Here is a 21,939-nt window from a genome sequence, read left to right on the forward strand (position 1 = left end):
GGGGTAGTAGCACGCGCAGCATGAGCCGTCCAGCGTGTGCTGAGTGTTTAGCATGTTCTTTTTTGTTTTTGAATTTTTTAACTAGATGAACCGCTGGCTCCAGTTCGGTCCAATTCACAGGACTCCAAGGGGGTAACTGGCCCAATGACAAGAGGAACCCTTGTAAAAAAATCTTAAATATAAGTTAAATTATTCAGTTATTAAATTAAAAATTAATTATATAAATAAATTTTATATTTAATAAAAAAAAAAAAAGCAAAGGAATTCATAATGAATTCCATCGTGTTATTCATTTATAAAAAAAAAAAATCAATTTTATCATAACATTAAATAAAAAATAAAATCAATTTTATCATAAAACTTTTATTTTATTCTAATCAGACTTGAACTGGACTAATAGGGATAAAAGACGTGGACTTGTTAACAGTAGAGGGTAATTTAGACAAACACAAAAGTACAGTAATTTTTTTTAATTTAGAATAGAATTGCAGTTTTTTTTTTATTTTCCCAAAAAAAAAAGTTTTTGGGGAAAAAAATAACATTACAAAGCTACTCATAGAAATTACAACACTAACTAGTAAAACTTTATGAATAAACCACATAAACAAGAAATTAAATATTTCATTTATGACAGGCATTAAACTATATGATTAAAAACATTACAAAGATGAAGTTATTAAGTATTACACTTACAATGAAACAAAATTTGCATCTATTAATTCTGTAATCATTATGTATTCTAACATATAATTGATAATTGACAAGTGGATAATTTACGACCCTCTATTTCTACATGTTTCACCATATCCTATTTATACAAGAGAGGGCCAGATCTTGATACTGCAAATCTTGGCAATGGACTGGGACCTGTACTGCCTGAAGTTGAGCCTTCCACGAATTTAGTTTTGCGGCTTGAACTATAATCCAAAGGCCCAGACCGGCGAACATTCCAGTGTTTGTTTTCAGTGCTGCGAAGGCTCCCACTATCCGTGTCATACGGGTGTTCCTGGTTATGGGATGATGATCCTTTAAAGAATCCTGAATCATTAGTACCATACTGAGGTGTTGAATCTCCACGAGGCTGCTTCACCGAAGGTGATGCATGCAGCGATACTGCAGGTGAATGGCGAGGTGATACACTTAGTAGTGCCAGTGGCATGGAAGGAGAATTTGAGTAGTACTGGCTGTAAATTGAACGAAGAATTGCGTAAGGAACATGGGCTTCAAGAGAACTTCTTGGAAGGTATGGGGACATCTCACAGAGTTGGTCCAGGAAAATAAGCTTTGCTACAAGATGAGACCTGTGGAGAACAGTGGAAATTAAAAGTTAGCTTAAATTCATAACAAGAACTACCGACAACAGTGTAGCAGCAACAATGGGGAAAAGGTTGAACAAGACAAGGAACTACCAGCATTCTAGTCACTGAAAACAACTCCACGATGTTTTTGACAGCTGAGCAAATTAGTAGGGAATTCTACATGCAAGAATGAATTTTTCACCAACACTTGAACACAAATTTTTCATTTATAATTCCATTAAAAATATATTTTAGAGCTCTTAGCAGCCTTGGTTCTTGAAAATTGATATCGACTTGTGTCCCAGAATTCCTGAAATAATGATGGTAGTTCAATGATGATTTATTTTGCTATGGTTATATATTAATAAGAGCATTATCTACATTATATAGAACAACTCCGCCTAAGTAGTTTGCACTTAGCTGGTCCCAAGCCCGGATAAAGGAGGAGGGTTGCGGTAGGTGACAACCAGCGTAAAAATTTCGTCACACCCTATGATATGAATTCAAAAGATATAAACGTTAGGCGTCCTCTACTAACGACGCGCTACATCGGAGCCCGGGTGTAGTGATAAATATGCAAGGGTGTAGGGCGTTCACCGAAAGCGACGCGCCATGCCGGCGCCCGGGTGTGGTGTTAAGTGAGCAAGGATTCCCACATCATGGACCGGTGTGGGTAAAGAAGTTAGTCCATATGACAGATAGTAGAACAAATAGTGGAACAGAACACAAGATAGACATAGAAAACAATAGAAGATATCATAGAATGAGACTAATTAGGAATGAGCAGGATAGGAGAAGAATTAGGGTTGGTACTTGGAATGTTGGATCACTTACAGGAAAATTAATGGAGCTTGTGGATACCTTGGAAAGGAGAAGGGTGAATATTTCTTGCATTCAGGAGACTAAATGGGTAGGAGAGAAAAGTAAGGAAGTGGGTAATTCAGGGTACAAACTGTGGTTTACCGGAAAGGAGAGAAACAAGAATGGAGTGGGTATAATCATAGACAGAACATTGAAAGACGCAGTAGTAGCTGTGAAAAGAGTAGGAGATAGAATTATACTAGTAAAGCTAGTACTAGAAGGAGAAACAATAAATATAGTTAGTGCTTATGCCCCACAAATAGAACTAGACAATGAGAATAAACAAAGGTTTTGGGAAGATATGGATGATTTAATGCAAAGCATACCAAATGAAGAGAATATTTTCATTGGTGGAGATTTGAATGGACATGTAGGAAGTGATAGGCAAGGTTATGAGAATGTTCATGGAGGTTTTGGTTTTGGCAGTCGAAATGAGGAGGGAAAAAGCATCCTGGATTTTGCTATGGCATACGACCTAATACTAGCAAATACCTACTTTATAAAAAGAGAGTCACATTTAGTGACTTTCAAAAGTGGGCGACATAGAAGCCAAATCAACTTCCTCTTAACCAGGAAGACAAATAGAGCTCTATGCAAGGATTGCAAGGTCATTTCAGGAGAGGCTTTAACAAGTCAACATAGGTTGGTGGTCTTGGATGTCAAGTTTAGGAATAATTCAAGTAAGGTCAGAAGAAATAGTGTAGCTCGAACAAAGTAGTGGGAGTTCAAAGGAGTAAAGCAAGTGAAGTTCAAAAATGAGTTTCTCGAGTCCGAAGTATGGAAGCTAGATATGGAGGCCAATGATATGTGGATACAGATGGCATCAAAGATTAGAGAAGTAGCTAGAAAAGTACTTGGAGAGTCTAAAGGACATGGACCACCCTCAAAAGAGAGATGGTGGTGGAATGAGGAAGTACAAAAGGCAGTGAAGAGAAAAAGGGAATGGTATAAGAAATTACCTAAATGTGATAATAATGAGGCATATGAACAGTACAAGATAGCAAAGAAATAGGCAAAAAAGGCAGTTAGTCAAGTAAGAACACAGGCCTTTGAAAAGTTATATGAGAAACTTGGAACTAAAGAAGGGGAGAAAGATATTTATAGATTAGCAAGGAGTAGAGAAAGGAAATGTCAAGATCTCAATCAAGTTAGGTGCATTAAGGATAAAGAAGGAAAAGTGTTGGTAAAAGATGAGGACATTAAAGAAAGATGGAGAAATTATTTTAATGATCTCTTTAATAATAGTCAAAATGGAAATAGCGTGAATATAGATTATAGAACAATAGAAAAGAATGTAAATTTTACTAGAAGGATTAGATCTTTAGAAGTAAAGGAAGCACTTAAGAGAATGAAAGTGGGTAAAGCCTGTGGACCCGATGAAATACCAATTGAAGTGTGGAAGTATTTGGGAGATATGGGAGTGGCATGGTTAACTAAATTATTTAATAAGATTCTAAACTCAAAGAAAATACCTGATGAATGGAGGAAGAGTATTTTAGTACCTATTTTTAAAAATAAGGGAGACATACAGAGTTGCTCAAACTATAGGGAAATTAAACTCATGAGCCATACTATGAAGTTGTTGGAGAGAGTTGTGGAGCATCGACTACGTCATGATACTTCTATCTCTCTCAATCAATTTGGTTTCATGCCCGGTCGTTCAACTATGGAAGCGATCTTTCTCATTAGAAGCTTAATGGAGAAATATAGAGATGTGAAGAAAGATCTACACATGGTTTTTATTGATTTGGAGAAAGCTTATGATAGTGTTCCAAGAGAAGTCTTATGGAATGTGTTAAAACAAAAGAGGGTATCTATTAGGTACATACAAGTATTGAAAGATATGTATGAAGGAGCAACTACTATTGTGCGCACAGTGGGAGGGGACACAAGAGATTTTCCGATCTCAATTGAATTACACCAAGGATCAGCCATAAGCCCTTACCTTTTTACATTAGTTTTAGATGAACTGACGAAACATATACAAGATAGTATTCCTTGGTGCATGATGTTTGCGGATGATATTGTTCTGATAGATGAGACACGAGAAGGAGTCAATAGGAAGCTAGAACTTTGAAGAAGTACTCTAGAGTCAAAGGGTTTTAAGTTAAGTAGAACGAAGACAGAATACATGCATTGCAAGTTCAGTGAAGGCCAAACTGGTGATAGGGAAGGAGTTAGTTTGAATGGAGTGGTACTGTTCCAAAGCAATCACTTTAAATATCTAGGCTCAGTCCTTCAAGTAGATGGGGGATGTCAGGAGGATGTTAATCATAGGATTAAAGCCGGATGGTTGAAGTGTAGACGTGCCACGGGAGTTTTATGTGATCGTAAAATTCCCAATAAATTAAAAGGAAAATTTTACCGTACAACCATACGACCGACTATGTTATATGGTAGTGAGTGTTGGGCACTGAAAGAGTCGTATGCATCTAAGTTAAGAGTTGCAGAGATGAGAATGTTAAGGTGGATGAGTGGCCATACTAGACTAGATAAAGTCCGTAATGAAAGTATTAGAGAAAAGGTAGGAGTGGTGCCAATTGAAGATAAGTTGAGAGAAGGGAGATTAAGGTGGTTTGGTCATGTGAAGCGTAAACATACGGAGGCTCTAGTTAGACAAGTAGAGCACATTAGATTAGAGGATACAACTCAACTCAACTCAACTAAGCCTTTATCCCAAAAATTTGGGGTCGGCTATATGGATTCGCTTTTTCCACTCTGAACGATTTTGGGTTAAATCCTCAGAAATGTGTAATGCTTCTAAGTCATGTTGTACTACTCTCCTCCAAGTCAATTTAGGTCTACCCCTTTTTTTCTTTCTATCCTCTAGCCTAATGTGCTCTACTTGTCTAACTGGAGCCTCCGTATGTCTACGCTTCACATGACCAAACCACCTCAATCTCCCTTCTCTCAACTTATCTTCAATTGGCACCACTCCTACCTTTTCTCTAATACTTTCATTACGGACTTTATCTAGTCTAGTATGGCCACTCATCCACCTTAACATTCTCATCTCTGCAACTCTTATCTTAGATGCGTAGGACTCTTTCAGTGCCCAACACTCACTACCATATAGCATAGCCGGTCGTATGGCTGTACGGTAAAATTTTCCTTTTAATTTATTGGGAATCTTACGATCACATAAAACTCCCGTGGCGCGTCTCCACTTCAACCATCCGGCTCTAATCCTATGACTAACATCCTCCTCACATCCCCCATCTACTTGAAGGACTGAGCCTAGATATTTAAAGTGATTACTTTGGGACAGTGCCACTCAATTCAAACTAACTCCTTCCCTATTACCAGTTTGGCCTTCACTGAACTTGCAATGCATGTATTCTGTCTTCGTTCTACTTAACTTAAAACCCTTTGACTCTAGAGTACTTCTCCAAAGTTCTAGCTTCCTATTGACTCCTTCTCGTGTCTCATCTATCAGAACAATATCATCCGCAAACATCATGCACCAAGAAATACTCTCTTGTATATGTTTCGTCAGTTCATCTAAAACTAATGTAAAAAGATAAGGGCTTATGGCTGATCCTTGGTGTAATCCAATTGAGATCGGAAAATCTCGTGTCCCCTCCCACTGTGCGCACAATAGTAGTTGCTCCTTCATACATATCTTTCAATACTTGTATATACCTAATAGATACCCTCTTTTGTTCTAACGCATTCCATAAGACCTCTCTTGGAACACTATCATAAGCCTTCTCCAAATCAATAAAAACCATGTGTAGATCTTTCTTCCCATCTCTATATTTCTCCATCAAGCTTCTAATGAGAAAGATCGCTTCCATAGTTGAACGACCAGGCATGAAACCAAATTGATTGAGAGAGATAGAAGTATCATGACGTAGTCGATGCTCCACAACTCTCTCCCACAACTTCATAGTATGGCTCATGAGTTTAATTCCCCTATAGTTTGAGCAACTCAGATGTCTCCTTATTTTTAAAAATAGGTACTAAAATACTCTTCCTCCATTCATCAGGCATTTTCTTTGAGTTTAGAATCTTATTAAATAATTTAGTTAACCATGCCACTCCCATATCTCCCAAATACTTCCACACTTCAATTGGTATTTCATCGGGTCCACAGGCTTTACCTACTTTCATTCTCTTAAGTGCTTCCTTTACTTCTAAAGATCTAATCCTTCTAGTATAATTTACATTCTTTTCTATTGTTCTATAATCTATAATCTATAGAGTAGTACAACATGACTTAGAAGTATTACACATTTCTGAGGATTTAACCCAAAATCGTTCAGAGTGGAAAAAGCGAATCCATATAGCCGACCCCAAATTTTTGGGATAAAGGCTTAGTTGAGTTGAGTTGAGTTGAGTTGAGTTGTATCTACATTATATAGAACATTATCTACAAATCGTTTTTATATAGCTCCTGTCACGGGGAATCTATGATAAATGCACCTGTAAAAATATGTAACGACATAAAATGAACCATACTGACACAAGCCACAATGCAGTGTTATACAGATGAGACAGGTGATACTGATGAAAGATAAACAAGAAATGCAGTGGATATTGAAGTTCAAATATTCCAAATGCATCTAGATCTATACAATATGATGATGGTGATTAGAACATATTAGGAAAAATTAGCACTTTGTAAAAATAGCATGAGATCAACTAGCATAAATGAAGAGAAAAGAGTATTTATGCTTCCATTGTATATTACGAACACAAATATAAATCTGTGCATGCGTTTATATTTACCTATTAGCATCACTCCAAGAATCTAGCACAATTCCAGTGGCAAATTTGACAAAAAGCTGCATTGCAGATTTAATACTTGCTTCAGCTGATAAACGGCTATGTATTTCAGGATCCAAAGCCTCACCAACATGGCCATTGGAGAAAGACAGCCTCTGGTGATGTTCACGTTCCATTCTCACAAACTCACTTCCCGCAATCACAGCACTCATGCACCTGCCAGCAAGATTTGATGCGCAAGGCATAGATATTAGTAATGAATATTTGAAAACCATTTTTCTGAGTCCATAAAGAGTAAATGAATAAACCCTATCATCATCATTCGTCACTGATTCAAAAGGTGAACCAAGGAGAAGCCAACAGGAATGACATGATAAATGCTCAAACCAATAATACCAAAGACCAAGTTAATGTTTATGGAAAAAGATATGTCCCAGTCCCATAGCACAGATCATATGAAGAACAGTTGCATACAAAGACTCATGCAGTTTGAGTTCAAAATTGGAAAAGATCTATCTGCCTATACATATGATTAAATGTTCAATGAACCAATCCTACAGAAGGCTGGATAGAAATGATAGTTAAGGACCTCTGGACTGGATCATTAGCGCATATGCATATACTTTCTACAATGTTCAAGTACCGAACACATGTTATTCAGGAGTAATCCTATCAACCAATTTGAATATAGGTGGCAAAACAAGAACTGACCTTGCCAAGCAATGAATATTGTTGTTGAAGCCCCCTGTGTCAACATTGAAGCCAGTGGTGTTCCAGATGCTTGATGTCATGAAGGTTGCAAATAAATAAGGCAACAAGGTCCAAGAACCATCATTTGCACCCCCAACTTCTTCAAGAATTGATCTTACCCACTCAGAATCATGATCCAGAACCAAACCAACACTAGTTGCCACCCCTCTTATTCTCTTTATTTCTCTCTTTTCAGGCATTTCTTCAGGTATATGCTTAACCACCCCAGCAAGTAGTGAATATATCAAGGGTGCACCTTCTTCAAGCACAACTCCAGCAGCTTCAGCAAGAAGCTGATCAAAAGCAAGCGCTTGTCCTGCCTCAATACAAAATCCAATTACTGTGTCCAAGTCTACAATCTGCTTCAAACATGCCTCCCTTTCTATTCGATCACCAGAATGCATGCTTCCAGCAATTGCCTCTATCACTTCACGGTTAGAACGTAATGATGTGTCGACACAATTTAAAAGTGCAGCAGTGTGCTCTTTCATCATTCTGTCTAGCCTGTCAACTCCATAGCCACCAAAAATACGAACAAAGGCCTGCAATTCTCTGAGATCAGTAACTGACTCGGCAAAATATCCACCAACAGGCCTTGTGCTTTTGATGCATCTGTGCAATGGTGTAAACAAGATTCCAGCCCCTGATATATCTTTTACAATGTTTTCTATGTACCAGTTGCATACAACTTCAGTGGCTGATCCAGTAAGCTGCTCAGATGGTTTTTCAAACAAGTGCAGAGAAGAAACAGGTCCTGAAAAAGCCTCTGTGAGTAGAACTTCTCGAATACCATGGGTTAGGTCCATGCTTATGTGCTGCTCTGCTAAATGTACTATGCTCATGTGCCTGCGAATTAACGACTCTAGTGCAGAAGGCCGTTGAAGATCATTGTCAGTTTTTAGCACTGCAAGCACTCTTCTCCTGAAGTTTCCGAGGATGCACTCTCTCATGTACTACACAAAGCTTAAAAGTTATAATCATATCCCAAGAAACCATATGCTATGCATCAATGCACATCTCTTGTTCAATAATAGGTCAGAAGTCAGCATTTCAAGAAAAAAAGAAAAAGAAATAAGATTCCCAAATGAATTTTGATATTCATTCTCTGCTGTAGTAGATCATCCATGGTGGGACTGCAACCTCACCAAAATCAGATTCTACCTATACAAATTTCTTTAACCTATAAGTTCATGATTTTAATTTACCTACCTTATTCATTCTACAACTTAATTTGAAGATAATAGTTGCAACTACATCTATTAGTATTAAGCCACTGACATTGTATATTTTGATTTTTGAATCAACAATTAGTCAAATCAAACATAAAAATAGTTGGGTTATTAGAGATATAAAACTATTCTTTGGGGCACTGACCTACAAGGTTAAGCTTTTAGGTTAAGTGGTTTTTTTTATATGGTATCAAAACCTCTTAGACCAAAAGGTCCAGATTTCGAATCCCAATAATTAAATATTTCAGCATGAAATAAAATGAGCTTGTGCTTATTCACGCTTCAAGTCCAGTGGCAACCACATGCAGAGGTATGTTAGGGATATAAAACTATTTTTAGGACCCTAACCCACAAACTTAAAATTTTAGATTGAGTGGTTTCTTAACATGAATGAAGCCAAAGACCCAAGACAACGAACACTTTTAAAGCTATGAAGACCTCAAATATCATAACAATGGGAAGAGGGGAAACCCCCCCAACCCAAAAAAAAAAAAAAGGCATAGGTAACCCATAAAGGTTACAAAAGGCACTTTTCTTCAAGCTTAGACAATGAAATATAAATTGGTCAACCTTCCTAATATTTTTAGAAAAAGGCTTTATAATGGCAAACTAACATACACCTCATATACCGGCTCAAAAATAAATATCATAATTTTCATATCTTCTACATTTATAGTTTAATTTTATTTAGTTTTCTCCCTTTTTTATTCCTTATTGATTTTTTAAAAATTTTTTCTTAAATTATTTTGCAAGTGTCAATATGCCAATGACTAAAAAGTTTTTTTTTTTAATATTTCATGTTCGTTCCTAATTTTTTTTAACTCTTACTTTTTTTTCTTAATTTTCTAAATGTTAGTTTCATTTAAACTTTGTTTACCATAATGAGAGCTGGCACCATCATGAAATATTTTCTTAGTATTTTATCCTATTACAATTTTTTTAATTAATTTTAACTATTTTTACTATTCTCAACATTTTTTTTCCCTTTTACTGGGTTGGGAGGGAGAGGGGGGCAGGAAAGAAAGAAAAGGAAATGGCATGTCTCACCTCCCTCAGAACAAATACATGGTTTAGAACACATATCGGCTCCATGTCATTCAAAACTGAACATAAGTTTGTCAACCTTTGCATTGCAGCTTCTAACCTGCAATCAACATAAAAGTCAAGACCTAAATGCAGTCTTGCAGACTGAACAAAGACAACATTATAGGCTGCCTTACATTTTTATAGAGCTATTATTCTCAGGATAGCTCTCGTGACCAGGCAGAGGAAATCCAACTGCTCCTTTAGGAGATTTTGCTGAAGGAATTGAAACTCTAGATGCATTATTCAAATAAAAAGCTGCCTGCTCGGGAAGAAGCTGAAATTCTCAAAATTAATTAATTAATTAATTAATTAATTAATTAATTAAACACAATCTCAATAGAAATTTCCTTATATGTTATAGCATTAAGTAAAGGTAACAACCTGAGTCTCTAAGGCGCCAAACCCTCCTTCAGAATCAAGAATATTGATCAAGCCCTCCAATCCTCCCATGATAGATTCAATAAGAGATTCAACATATAGGACTGCATCTCGCCCAATTTTGGTAACCTGCTTGCAGTAACATATTCAGTAAATTTCACAAGGCTTCCACTTCTATTGTTTTTCCTTCTAATGATGACACTTGTGGGATGTATGTGATTTGGAAGGAAGGGAGGAAGGTAGCTAGGGTAAGGGGGATTTTATGTTCCTTCAGGAGATATATTTGATACCTGTGCTATTCAACAATAAAGTTCATACAACCAATAACTTGAACAAAGCAACAATCATTCTCCCAAAAGCTCATTTCAGTATCTCCACAAGTCAAAGATTTATTTTACAATAAAATCAGAACTCCAGTAACATTAAATATGAGGGGTATATCAATTTCCTCCAAATCATAATAAATGGAAAGTTTTGACCTGGACACTGATGGAAGTTGGAAGAAACCATTCATTTGCCTGCATACTCATTTTCAAGTAGATTATTAATTTAAAAAAAAAAATGCATCACATCCTTTTCTCTTTAAGAAAGAACTATAAAAAGAAAAACAAATTAGTAACTAATGATATATGCTCATTGTACTCATGATTGGCCACTTTACACATAATAACAATTTATTCACAAATACTTCATTTAGTTCCAATTGAATCAAAATACTTTGGAATCCAGTGAAAGACCCACCAGAAAGCTGACATAAATGCAGGATTTGAGGAAAAAGGGTAGAGTGAAATTTAAGAGTCAAGAAATTGGAGTTTGTGCTTAGACACTGACTAGGATGAAAACAAAAAAAGTGATGAAGTGGTAGCCATATCAGCTTTTCGACAAGCCTTTCACCAGATTCTGGCAACAATGACATTATCTCAATTGAGACTAAATTAAAACTTGTTATGCAAATAGAAGATTTGAGAACAAATTGGAAATTGAGTTCAAGCATTCTTAAATATGTGACAGACCTTATCTTCATTTTATAGCATTCATCAACGAACTGCTAGCATGTTAAGGCATAAAGTCACTCCTGAATCATTCGATACTCGCTTAAAGATCAAAATTGAGGGATTCAGAAATGAAGGGCAAGCAGAGCAGACATATGGCTATTCTCTATGACCTTTTACGAAAAGTTGGGTTAGTGCTAGAGGTTGATGATGAAGATTCTTATCGATGCCACTTTAGGGATGTGAAGTTTGAAATAGTACTATAAATATAAAGTTCTCAAGGTGAATGAGAAGTACAATTAAAGGAGGTCTGGGGTACATGAAACTTAAGTTGCCTTTTTATTTGCACTACCGCAACAAATGGTTCTTATGAGTTACAATTGATCATGTGTTTAAAACAGCTTAGCACTGAAAGGTGATATATTTGAAAGAGAAGAACAAAAACATTTATCTTTATTTAGTTCACCATCCAGCACTCAGAAAATTGTTTTATCTTGTTTTTTACATATCTGTTATCTGGGTAATTCCATTATCAGTGGGAGTTTCATCACAATGCAAGTGATTCAGAATCTTAGGTTCCTAAGTCTAAAGCAACCTTTATTCCATAAATAAACCTGAACATATGCCACACATATACCTCCTTTATTTAGAGAGAACTAAAGTATGCAATTACCATACTAGCTTAAACCCAATATGTTAAATAGGGATAAATAAGGTCCTAAATACACAAAAGCTCCTAACTTAGAAATTTTACAAAGAAACCTAATTTAATAAACACATAAAAATAATTCTCAATTTCCTTGCTTATCGGCTACATCAGTTGATAGAATAAGTCAATGAATAATGAAGAAAGAGATGATTCTCGTTGATCTCAATTAATCTGTACATGGGTATATATATATAATTGATTCCTATAATTGTGTTCTACTAATTAGGAAGAAATCCTAAATAAAAAATCCTAAATAGGAATACAGAATACAGAATATACAGAGAAATAATATAGTGATTGACTTTCCATAACACTCCCCCTCAAGTTGGAGCATAGATGTTAATCATGCCCAACTTGTTACAAATGTAGTCATCTCTATTCAGAGCTTTTGTGAAAATATCTCCTAACTGCTCTCCAGTTTTGATGTGTCCTGTTGAGATGATCTGTTGTTGAATCTTTTCACGAATAAAGTGACAATCAATCTCAATATGTTTGGTCCGCTCATGAAACACCGGATTAGAAGCAATATGAAGAGCAGCTTGATTATCACACCACAATTTCGCAGGCAATGAGGTCTTAAAACCTGTCTCATCTAGTAATTGAAGTATCCACATTACCTCACATACTGATTGTGCCATGGCTCTGTATTCGGATTCAGCACTAGATTGAGAAACTACACTCTGCTTCTTGCTTCTCCAAAACACCAAATTTCCTCCAACAAAAAAACAATATCCAGTAGTTGACCTTCTGTCAACCTTAGATCCAGCCCAGTCAGCATCTGAAAAACATTCAATATTCAAATGCCCATGATTACCATATAGCAAACCTCTTCCTGGAGCGCCCTTCAGATAACATAAGATTTGTTCCAAGGCTTCCCAATGAGCAACAGTTGGGGAAGACATAAATTGACTTACCACACTAACGGCATAAGCAATGTCAGGACGAGTGACTGTAAGGTAGTTCAATTTTCCTACCAATCTCCTGTATCTCTCTGGATCTTCAAACAACTCACTATCCCCGCTACTTGATTGTAAAGTTGGAGTTATTTGTGCGCTACACGGATTTGGACCTAATTTTCCTGTCTCTGTCTTTTGATCGAGGTCATATTTTCTTTGAGACTTTAAAATACCCTTCTTTCTTCTCATAACTTCGATATCAAGAAATACTTTAACAATCCCAAGTCTTTGGTCCAAACCGAGTTTGGAGGAAGGTTTTAAGAGATGAAATACTGCAGAGTCACTCCCGGTGATGACAATGTCATCCACATAGACTACCAAGAGAATTAGACCAGCCTCAGTTGCCTATAAAATCTTGAGTGATCACACTTACTCTTTTGCATACCAAATTCTGTCTTGCTTCACCGAATCTCCCAAACCATGCCCTAGGACTTTGTTTCAAGCCATAAAGAGACTTCCGAAGCCTACAAACTTTACCCGACTCCCCCTGAGCAACAAACCCAGGTGGTTGCTCCATATACACCTCCTCCTGAAGATCACCATGAAGGAAAGCATTCTTGATATCCAATTGATGCAGGGGCCACTCATATGTAGCTGCTAAAGAGATAAATAAGCGAATAGAAGTAAGTTTAGCTACAGGAGAAAAAGTATCAGAGTAATCAACCCCATATGTCTGAGCATATCCTTTTGCTACAAGGCGTGCTTTTAACCTAGCCACAGAACCATCAGGATTTACATTTACTATAAATACCCATTTGCAACCAATAGGTTTCTTACCAGTGGGCAAAGGCAATAGTTCCCATGTACCATTAGCATCTAAAGCCTCCATTTCCTCTTTCATAGCATCACACCAGCCAGGATGAGACAGTGCCTCACCAACAGTATTAGGGATAGGAACAGAGTCTAAAGAAGTAACAAAACACCGAGAACAAGAAGATAATTGATTATAAGAAACAAAAGAAGAGATAGGGCAAGTACATGAACGTTTACCTTTACGAAGAGCAATGGGTAAGTCTAGATCAGAATCATGATCAGTATGAGGTACAGGATCTCCCAACGAAGTAGCTGGTGGAGGATCTGAGTCAGGAATCTCCAATCTCCTGGAATAAACACGAACAACGGGGGGTCAAGTAGGTGCAGACGGAAGGCAGTGTGGAGAGGACTAGACATTGGTTGGGACAAGATATATTAAGAGATCATCCTCCTCCCCCTGACTCTCATACACAGATGATGGAGGAAAAAATGGAGTGGACTCAAAAAATGTGACATCTGCAGAAACAAGATAACGATTAAGAGTAGGAGAGAAATAACGGTACCCTTTTTGGAGCCAGGAGTACCCAAGGAAGACACATTTGAGAGATTTTGAATCCAATTTAGTAACCTGTAGACGAACATCACGCACAAAACATGTACAACCAAAAATACGGGGTTCAATAGGGAACAAAGATTTTGTACGAAACAAAGCAGTATAAGGAATATCCCCATTAAGGACAGAAAACGGCATACGATTGATCAAAAAACATGCCGTAGAAACTGCATCCACCCAAAAGTATTTAGGTATTTTCATCTGAAAAAGAAGAGCACAAGTTACCTCAAGAAGATGCCGATTTTTTCTTTCGGCCACACCATTTTGGGATGGAGTATCCACACAGGAAGACTGATGAAGAATGCCATTTTGTGTCATATAAGACTGAAATTGTGCTGAAAAGTATTCTTTGGCAGTGTCACTTCTTAATATGCGCATAGAAATATTAAATTGAGTTTTGATTTCATTACAAAAGGCACAAAAGATAGAAACAACTCAGAACGATTCTTCATTAAATATAACCAGGTAACACGAGAGTAATCATCAACAAAAGTAACAAAATAACGAAATCCAATTTTAGAAGTAACAGAACAAGGACCCCAAACATCAGAATGAACTAACTCAAAAGGGGATGAAGCCCGTTTATTGACTCTAGACACAGAAGGCAAACGATGATGTTTTGCAAACTGACACGACTCACGTTCTAGTACTGATAAAGACTGAAATTGAGGACACAGCTTCTTCATGGTAGACAAAGAAGGATGACCCAATCTACAATGAGCTTCAAGAGGTGTTAAGGTACTGGAGCAAACAAGCGACCGCAGTACATGATTTTCCAGAATGTAGAGACCACCTGACACGCGTCCTCTACCAATAATCTGCTTCGTTGTAAGATCCTGAAACAAACACTGATCAGGAAAAAAGGAAACAGAACAATTTAAGGTACGCGTAAGTTTACTAACAGAAAGTAGATTAAAAGACAATTTTGGTAGACACAAAACAGAAGACAAAGAAATTGACGAAGTCGGGTTCGCAGTTCCAGAACCCCTGACACAAGAAGTAGAACCATCAGCTAAAGTAACAGTGTTGGAAGTGAGATTAGACTGAAAAGCAGATAGAAGACTAGAATTACCTGTCATGTGATCTGTCGCACCAGAATCAATAACCCATTTGGATGAGGAAGACACAAGGCATGTAGTGGATTTATCTGACTCAGCGATCGCAGTGACAGGGGAACTGGTAAGCTTTAGAGATGTCTGATACTGGGAAAATTGTGCAAAATCATCTGCAGATACCAAAATAGTTTTCTCAAAGGAAGATACTGTAGAATTCTCTGCTGCCATATTTGCCATCTGTGATCGCTGATTTTTCTTCTGAAGTTGCAGACAATTATATTTTGTATGGCCAGGCTCGTGGCAATAATAACAAATGACTCCTCTTAAGTCCTAATTAGAACTAGCCTCTCCATTACTGTGATTATACATTGCTGTAATTCCTCCTCTACTTCCTCTTCTATTACCCTGTTGTCCATTTGGATTACGGCTAATAAGAGCACTACTGGCAGGCTGTGAAGATTGAGTACCAGAACCCATGACACAAGAAGTAGAACCATCAGCTAAAGTAACAGTGTTGGAAGTGAGATTAGACTGAAAAGCAGATAGAAGACTAGAATTACCTGTCATGTGATCCGCGCACTTAATCAATAACCCATTTGGATGAGGAAGACACAAGGCATGTAGTGGATTTATCTGACTCAGCGATCGCAGTGACAGGGGAACTGGTAAGCTTTAGAGATGTCTGATACTGGGAAAATTGTGCAAAATCATCTGCAGATACCAAAATAGTTTTCTCAAAGGAAGATACTGTAGAATTCTCTGCTGCCATATTTGCCATCTGTGATCGCTGATTTTTCTTCTGAAGTTGCAGACAATTATATTTTGTATGGCCAGGCTCGTGGCAATAATAACAAATGACTCCTCTTAAGTCCTAATTAGAACTAGCCTCTCCATTACGCTGATTACTTCTGTTGCCTGTAATTCCTCCTCTACTTCCTCTTCTATTACCCTGTTGTCCATTTGGATTACGGCTAATAAGAGCACTACTGGCAGGCTGTGAAGATTGAGTACCAGAACCCATGACACAAGAAGTAGAACCATCAGCTAAAGTAACAGTGTTGGAAGTGAGATTAGACTGAAAAGCAGATAGAAGACTAGAATTACCTGTCATGTGATCTGTCGCACCAGAATCAATAACCCATTTGGATGAGGAAGACACAAGGCATGTAGTGGATTTATCTGACTCAGCGATCGCAGTGACAGGGGAACTGGTAGGCTTTAGAGATGTCTGATACTGGGAAAATTGTGCAAAATCATCTGCAGATACCAAAATAGTTTTCTCAAAGGAAGATACTGTAGAATTCTCTGCTGCCATATTTGCCATCTGTGATCGCTGATTTTTCTTCCGGTTGCGCACAATTATATTTTGTATGGCCGTGCTCGTGGCAATAATAACAAATGACTCCTCTTAAGTCCTAATTAGAACTAGCCTCTCAATTCTGTGATTATACATTGCTGTAATTCCTCCTCTACTTCCTCTTCTATTACCCTGTTGTCCATTTGGATTACGGCTAATAAGAGCACTCTTGTGTGTGAAGATTGAGTACTCTGTCTGAAGGACCCATGTGAACGTTTCATGCAAAGAGGAAATCTCGAATCGGAGAGAATCGAGATTTAGCGATCTCATACTCAAGGAAGGCCTGCAAGAAAACTCATAACCGATTGCTCCGTTGGGCTGCTGAACTTTCACATCGTGACTAAAAGGCAACAATACATTAAGTTCCTCATATACCCGCTTAAAATCCATAAAATAAGCCGTGAGAGACTTATCCTCTTTCTCAAGACGGTAGAATGCCTTACAAACATCATAAATACGGAGATATTCCCTTTACTGAATCTGAGAAAATCTAAGTAATACATCAATTCCTTAACAAATTCACAGTGATTAATTAAACTAATTACCTCACTATGAATCGAGTTCCGAAGCTGCAAAAACAACCGAGCATCCTCCCTTAGCCAAGTTTGTCGTGTATCATCAGTGGGTGGATCTTTAGTAAGGTGATCATCCTTATCAATGCTATGCAAATAGACCCTAACAGTCTTACTCCACTCCAGGTAATTCGAACCATTAAGTTTGTGTTCCGTGATCTTAGTCATCACCGGAATCACATCAAAAATAACATTCTTATTGTCTGCCATTTGTTGAGACAAAGAAAACTAACCGAAACGCTAATCCAAAGTGCTTATAGCAGCAAAATAATCCAAAATCACAAATCAAGCAAATACCGAAATAGGATCTGAGAGCCAAATCTCAGAAGTCCTTTAATGGTGTACTGGATCAGGCAACAGCACACAGTGGTGGAATGAGAGGGTTGAGACGACGCCGGCGATGTTGATCAGGGTTGAAACGGCCGATCGGCGGCCAAGGTCTCTCCTGAGCTGGGTAGTGAGAACAAATAGTCACCCTAGATTGATGACTTGCTCTGATACCATGTAGAAAGAGATGATTCTCGTTGATCTCAATTAATCTGTACATGGGTATATATATACAATTGATTCCTATAATTGTGTTCTACTAATTAGGAAGAAATCCTAAATAAGAAATCCTAAATAGGAATACAGAATACATAATATACAGAGAAATAATATAGTGATTGACTTTCCACAACAAATAAGAAGAGCTTCTTGGCTTGGAAAACAGTACTAATGTGGCAGATGAGGAGGAAGATATCGAAAAAGCAAAACAGTATTGCTTTTGATAGCATATAAGGTTTCTTCACTTGAAACCACAGCAGATTTTCTTAGAAATTCATTTGTTCTCGTGGAGGATTTGCATTTTATCCACCAGTGCTTGACCCTTTAAAATCCTTCTTTGTTGGGTCAGGTTCACACTTCACACAAACTTTATTTTTTTTTCCTCAATGATGAATCATCAACCATCTACTTCAACAGCCTCACCACCCCGCCCCAAACCCAAAAAAAAAAAAAAAAAAAAAAAAAAAAAAAAAAGAAAAAAGAACAACCCATAAAAAATAAGGAAAATAAAGGAAAAGAAAAGAAAAATAAAAAAATAAATAAAAATTAATCAATGATGGATCACCTCTTCAGGAACAATTGGAGAAGCACACTCTGGAAAACTACTAGCAACACCAAGCCATGCACAGCAATGCTGGGGACGTCCTTCTGGCCCAAACATAGTGTTTCTGAAGACCTATGACAATCATATGTGCACATAGTTACAGATAAGCTGTTTCTTCAGATGAAAAGGAAAGAAATAGCAACAAGACAGTAAAATGAAAGGAAGCAAAATGACAGTGGAAAATAACAAGAAATCATCATGCATATCAGTCCCAAATTCTATCAACAAGAGTAAAGGGCAGAGAGATAGGCAAGCTACCATGCCCAATGAAGATGTTGACAGACCAATCTTGAAGACCTAAAAATGTAAAATAAATTCAGAAGGTAAGAACTCACAGCTGTGAGGTGCTGGTGGTAGAAATACAGTTTTCTCAGACTTCCATGCTTCGATAATTGAGACTCCAACTCATCAACGCATCTACATTGAAAAAATTCATAAGCATTATTGCTGTATATTTTAACAATCTTTCGTTCAAACAATATCGGATTGAGAGAATAACCACATTAGACCAAATCCAAAGCAAAAAGACTAAACCGAAAGGCTGTTTTGGAAAAATAAGAACCTATACAGTGGGGTTTTCTTGAAACCTTCAATACCTGTGCTCTAAGCTGAGGTTTACATCAAATTATGATTTCATTCTTGTGCCAAAGCCATTTCCACAATTTCCTAGCAATAACTGTCTCCCAAACACAACTTCCCATGTGTACACTCAACAAAATCTCAAGAAAACAAACAATGAAGAAGAAAACAAACGGACAGACCGAACATATTGGAAAAAGAAAAACCACAGAACAGAGTGTAGCATAATATGGCAGGCACAGGCTCTCACAAGTGAAACTATAGAGAAGTGGCATAATTGATGGATTAATGATGTATTTCATGGGTCTACATTGTGAATACTTTAGGGAAGGAATATGAATATTTTGCACCTCTTTTTTGTTAGACTTTAATGCAACGAAAAAAATTTTCTATTTTAGAACCATTTATTGTTGTTCAATGTAGCTTTTGCCTTGTTTGTTGAAAAAAAAAATCCTGAAATTGTAAATTTTTTATATATTTGCGTAGTATTCACAAACCAACAAAACATTTATGTTTTTGAAATTAACCCAGTTGTTTTATGTAATTAACCCTAAAATATTTTTCTATAAAATGTATTATACTTACATGAAGATGATTTATAAAAATATAATAAGGAGAAATTTTGAAAAAATGCTGGATTAATTTATTTAACCTCTCAGCTTAAATCAGAGAATTTTTTGCTAAAAAAGTAGTAGGTCCCATCCTACATAGGCTATTTAAGTGTCCTAAAGCATAAGTCTAACAATATCTTTAAAAGCATATATCAAATCACATAAAAATGAAATAACATTTATTATGTGCTTACTACTAAATACAAATAATCATGCAATGTATAATACAAAAGTGTACTATTTTGTTCCAAAAGCCCCAAGCCTAGGCATGCGTCTCCTAAGCTTTAGATGTGCCCAAACGAATGGGCCTTATTAGGGGCTAAGAAGTGCAACCCTGGTAGTTTTGCTAACACTTCTAACAACCACCAAATAATCCAATTATTTTTTTACTCCAATGTTTTTAAACAAAAATATTTCAATAAATGAGGCTTTGGCACAATGATGCATAATAACAATAGTCATGCCAAATAAAAGTTCGACAGTACCTGGACCAATTATAAGCAGCATTTCCTTCTGATAGTAGCCCTTCCTTTCCAGTGGAGACAGTAGCTTTCTCCAAATGTCTTATGTTTATAGAAGACCTAGCGGATGTGACAATCATCAATATTGATAACCAATCCTTGCGGAATTCCTGCTTGACAACAACAAATGATGATGCAATGAGCAACATCCATCCTCATAAATATGCTAATATTGAAATGAGAATGAAAATATTGCCAGCAAAAAAGTGTTCCAAGAAGCACAAGTCCAACAAGAACATTCATATAATTATCCATGATAGAAGGATAATCAAGTATAGAAAGCAAAAGCTTTAAGCTGCAACATGATTATAATGAATTAGGCCAAGTGGCCAACTATTACTTCATCTTATGAAGCCACATCACCAAAGAAAAGTCACAAAACAATATAAATACCAGAATTATCTTTCCTAGGGATCTCTGCATTAGGAGAATTACTGGTAGGCAAAGAAAAAACAAATATATATATATATATATATATATATATATATATATATATATATATATATATGTAACTCAGAAAACTTGAAACCTGAATTCCAAACAGCAGGGATTTTCTCTCTAAGAAACTAGCTAAAAATTGAGAGTAGATAGGGCAAGGAGACAAATAAGACATAAAAACCTAGCATCATACCAGGTTTGTAGGAATAACTTATTAGGAATTCATTGTTGTCTGTAGAAAGAGATGATTCTCCTTAATTTCAATTAATCTGTACATGAGTATATATATACAATTGATTCCTATAATTGTGTTTTACTAATAGGAAAAAATCCTAAATAGGAATACAGAATATACAGAGAAATAATATAGTGATTGACTTTCCATAACACTCCCTCTCAAGTTGGAGTATAGATATTAATAATGCCCAACTTGTTACAAATGTACTTAATCCCAGCTCCATTCAGAGCATTTGTGAAAATATCTCCTAACTGCTCTCCAGTTTTGATGTGTCCTATTGAGACGATCTATTATTGAATCTTTTCACGAACAAAGTGACAATCAATCTCAATATATTTGGCCCGCTCATGAAACACTGGATTAGAAGCAATATGGAGAGCAGCTTGATTATCACACCACAAATTAGCAGGCAGGGAGGTCTTAAAACCTGTCTCATCTAGTAATTTAAGTATCCACATTACCTCACATACTGATTGTGTCATGGCTCTGTATTCTGATTCAGCAATAGATCGAGAAACTACACTCTGCTTCTTGCTTATCCAAGACACCAAATTTCCTCCAACAAAAACGCAATATCCAGTAGTTGACCTCCTGTCAACCTTAGATCCAGCCCAGTCGGCATCTGAAAAACATTCAACATTCAAATGCCCATGATTACCATATAACAAGCCTCTTCCTGGAGCACCCTTCACATAACACAAGATTTGTCCCAAGACTTTCCAATGAGCAACAGTTGGGGAAGACATAAACTGACTTACCATACTAACAGCATAAGCAATGTCAAGACAAGTGACTGTAAGATAGTTCAATTTTCCTACCAATCTTCTGTATCTCTCTAGATCTTCAAACAACTCACTATCCCCTGCTAACAATTGTAGATTTGGAGTCATTAGTGCACTGCAAGGCTTAGCACCTAATTTTCCCGTCTCTGTCAATAGATCGAAGGCATATTTTATTTGAGACAAGAAAATACCCTTTTTACTTCTCATCACTTCAATACCCAAGAAATACTTTAACAAGCCCAAGTATTTGGTCTGAAAGTAGGTTTGGAGGAAGGTTTTAAGA

At 36.8% G+C, this 21,939-nt stretch overlaps 1 protein-coding gene across 3 annotated transcripts in view; it reads right to left on the reverse strand.

Moving 5' to 3' along the window:
* Positions 1 to 601: 601 nt before the first annotated feature.
* LOC110640869 (protein NAP1) overlaps positions 602 to 21,939 on the reverse strand; it is a 53,153-nt gene continuing 31,815 nt past the window's right edge. For all 3 annotated transcript variants that reach the window (XM_021792435.2, XM_058130045.1, XM_058130044.1), the window contains exons 16-24: positions 20,163 to 20,308; positions 18,823 to 18,904; positions 18,449 to 18,559; positions 10,334 to 10,459; positions 10,087 to 10,226; positions 9,914 to 10,010; positions 7,599 to 8,590; positions 6,891 to 7,103; positions 602 to 1,301 (exon numbers count right to left, since the gene is read on the reverse strand). In XM_021792435.2, coding sequence (XP_021648127.2) covers positions 809 to 1,301; positions 6,891 to 7,103; positions 7,599 to 8,590; positions 9,914 to 10,010; positions 10,087 to 10,226; positions 10,334 to 10,459; positions 18,449 to 18,559; positions 18,823 to 18,904; positions 20,163 to 20,308 — 2,400 coding nt within the window. In that variant the 3' untranslated portion in view covers positions 602 to 808. The remainder of the gene's footprint in view (positions 1,302 to 6,890; positions 7,104 to 7,598; positions 8,591 to 9,913; positions 10,011 to 10,086; positions 10,227 to 10,333; positions 10,460 to 18,448; positions 18,560 to 18,822; positions 18,905 to 20,162; positions 20,309 to 21,939) is intronic.

This window comes from Hevea brasiliensis, chromosome 11 (assembly GCF_030052815.1).
Source record: "Hevea brasiliensis isolate MT/VB/25A 57/8 chromosome 11, ASM3005281v1, whole genome shotgun sequence".
Classification (NCBI taxonomy): Eukaryota; Viridiplantae; Streptophyta; class Magnoliopsida; order Malpighiales; family Euphorbiaceae; genus Hevea; species Hevea brasiliensis.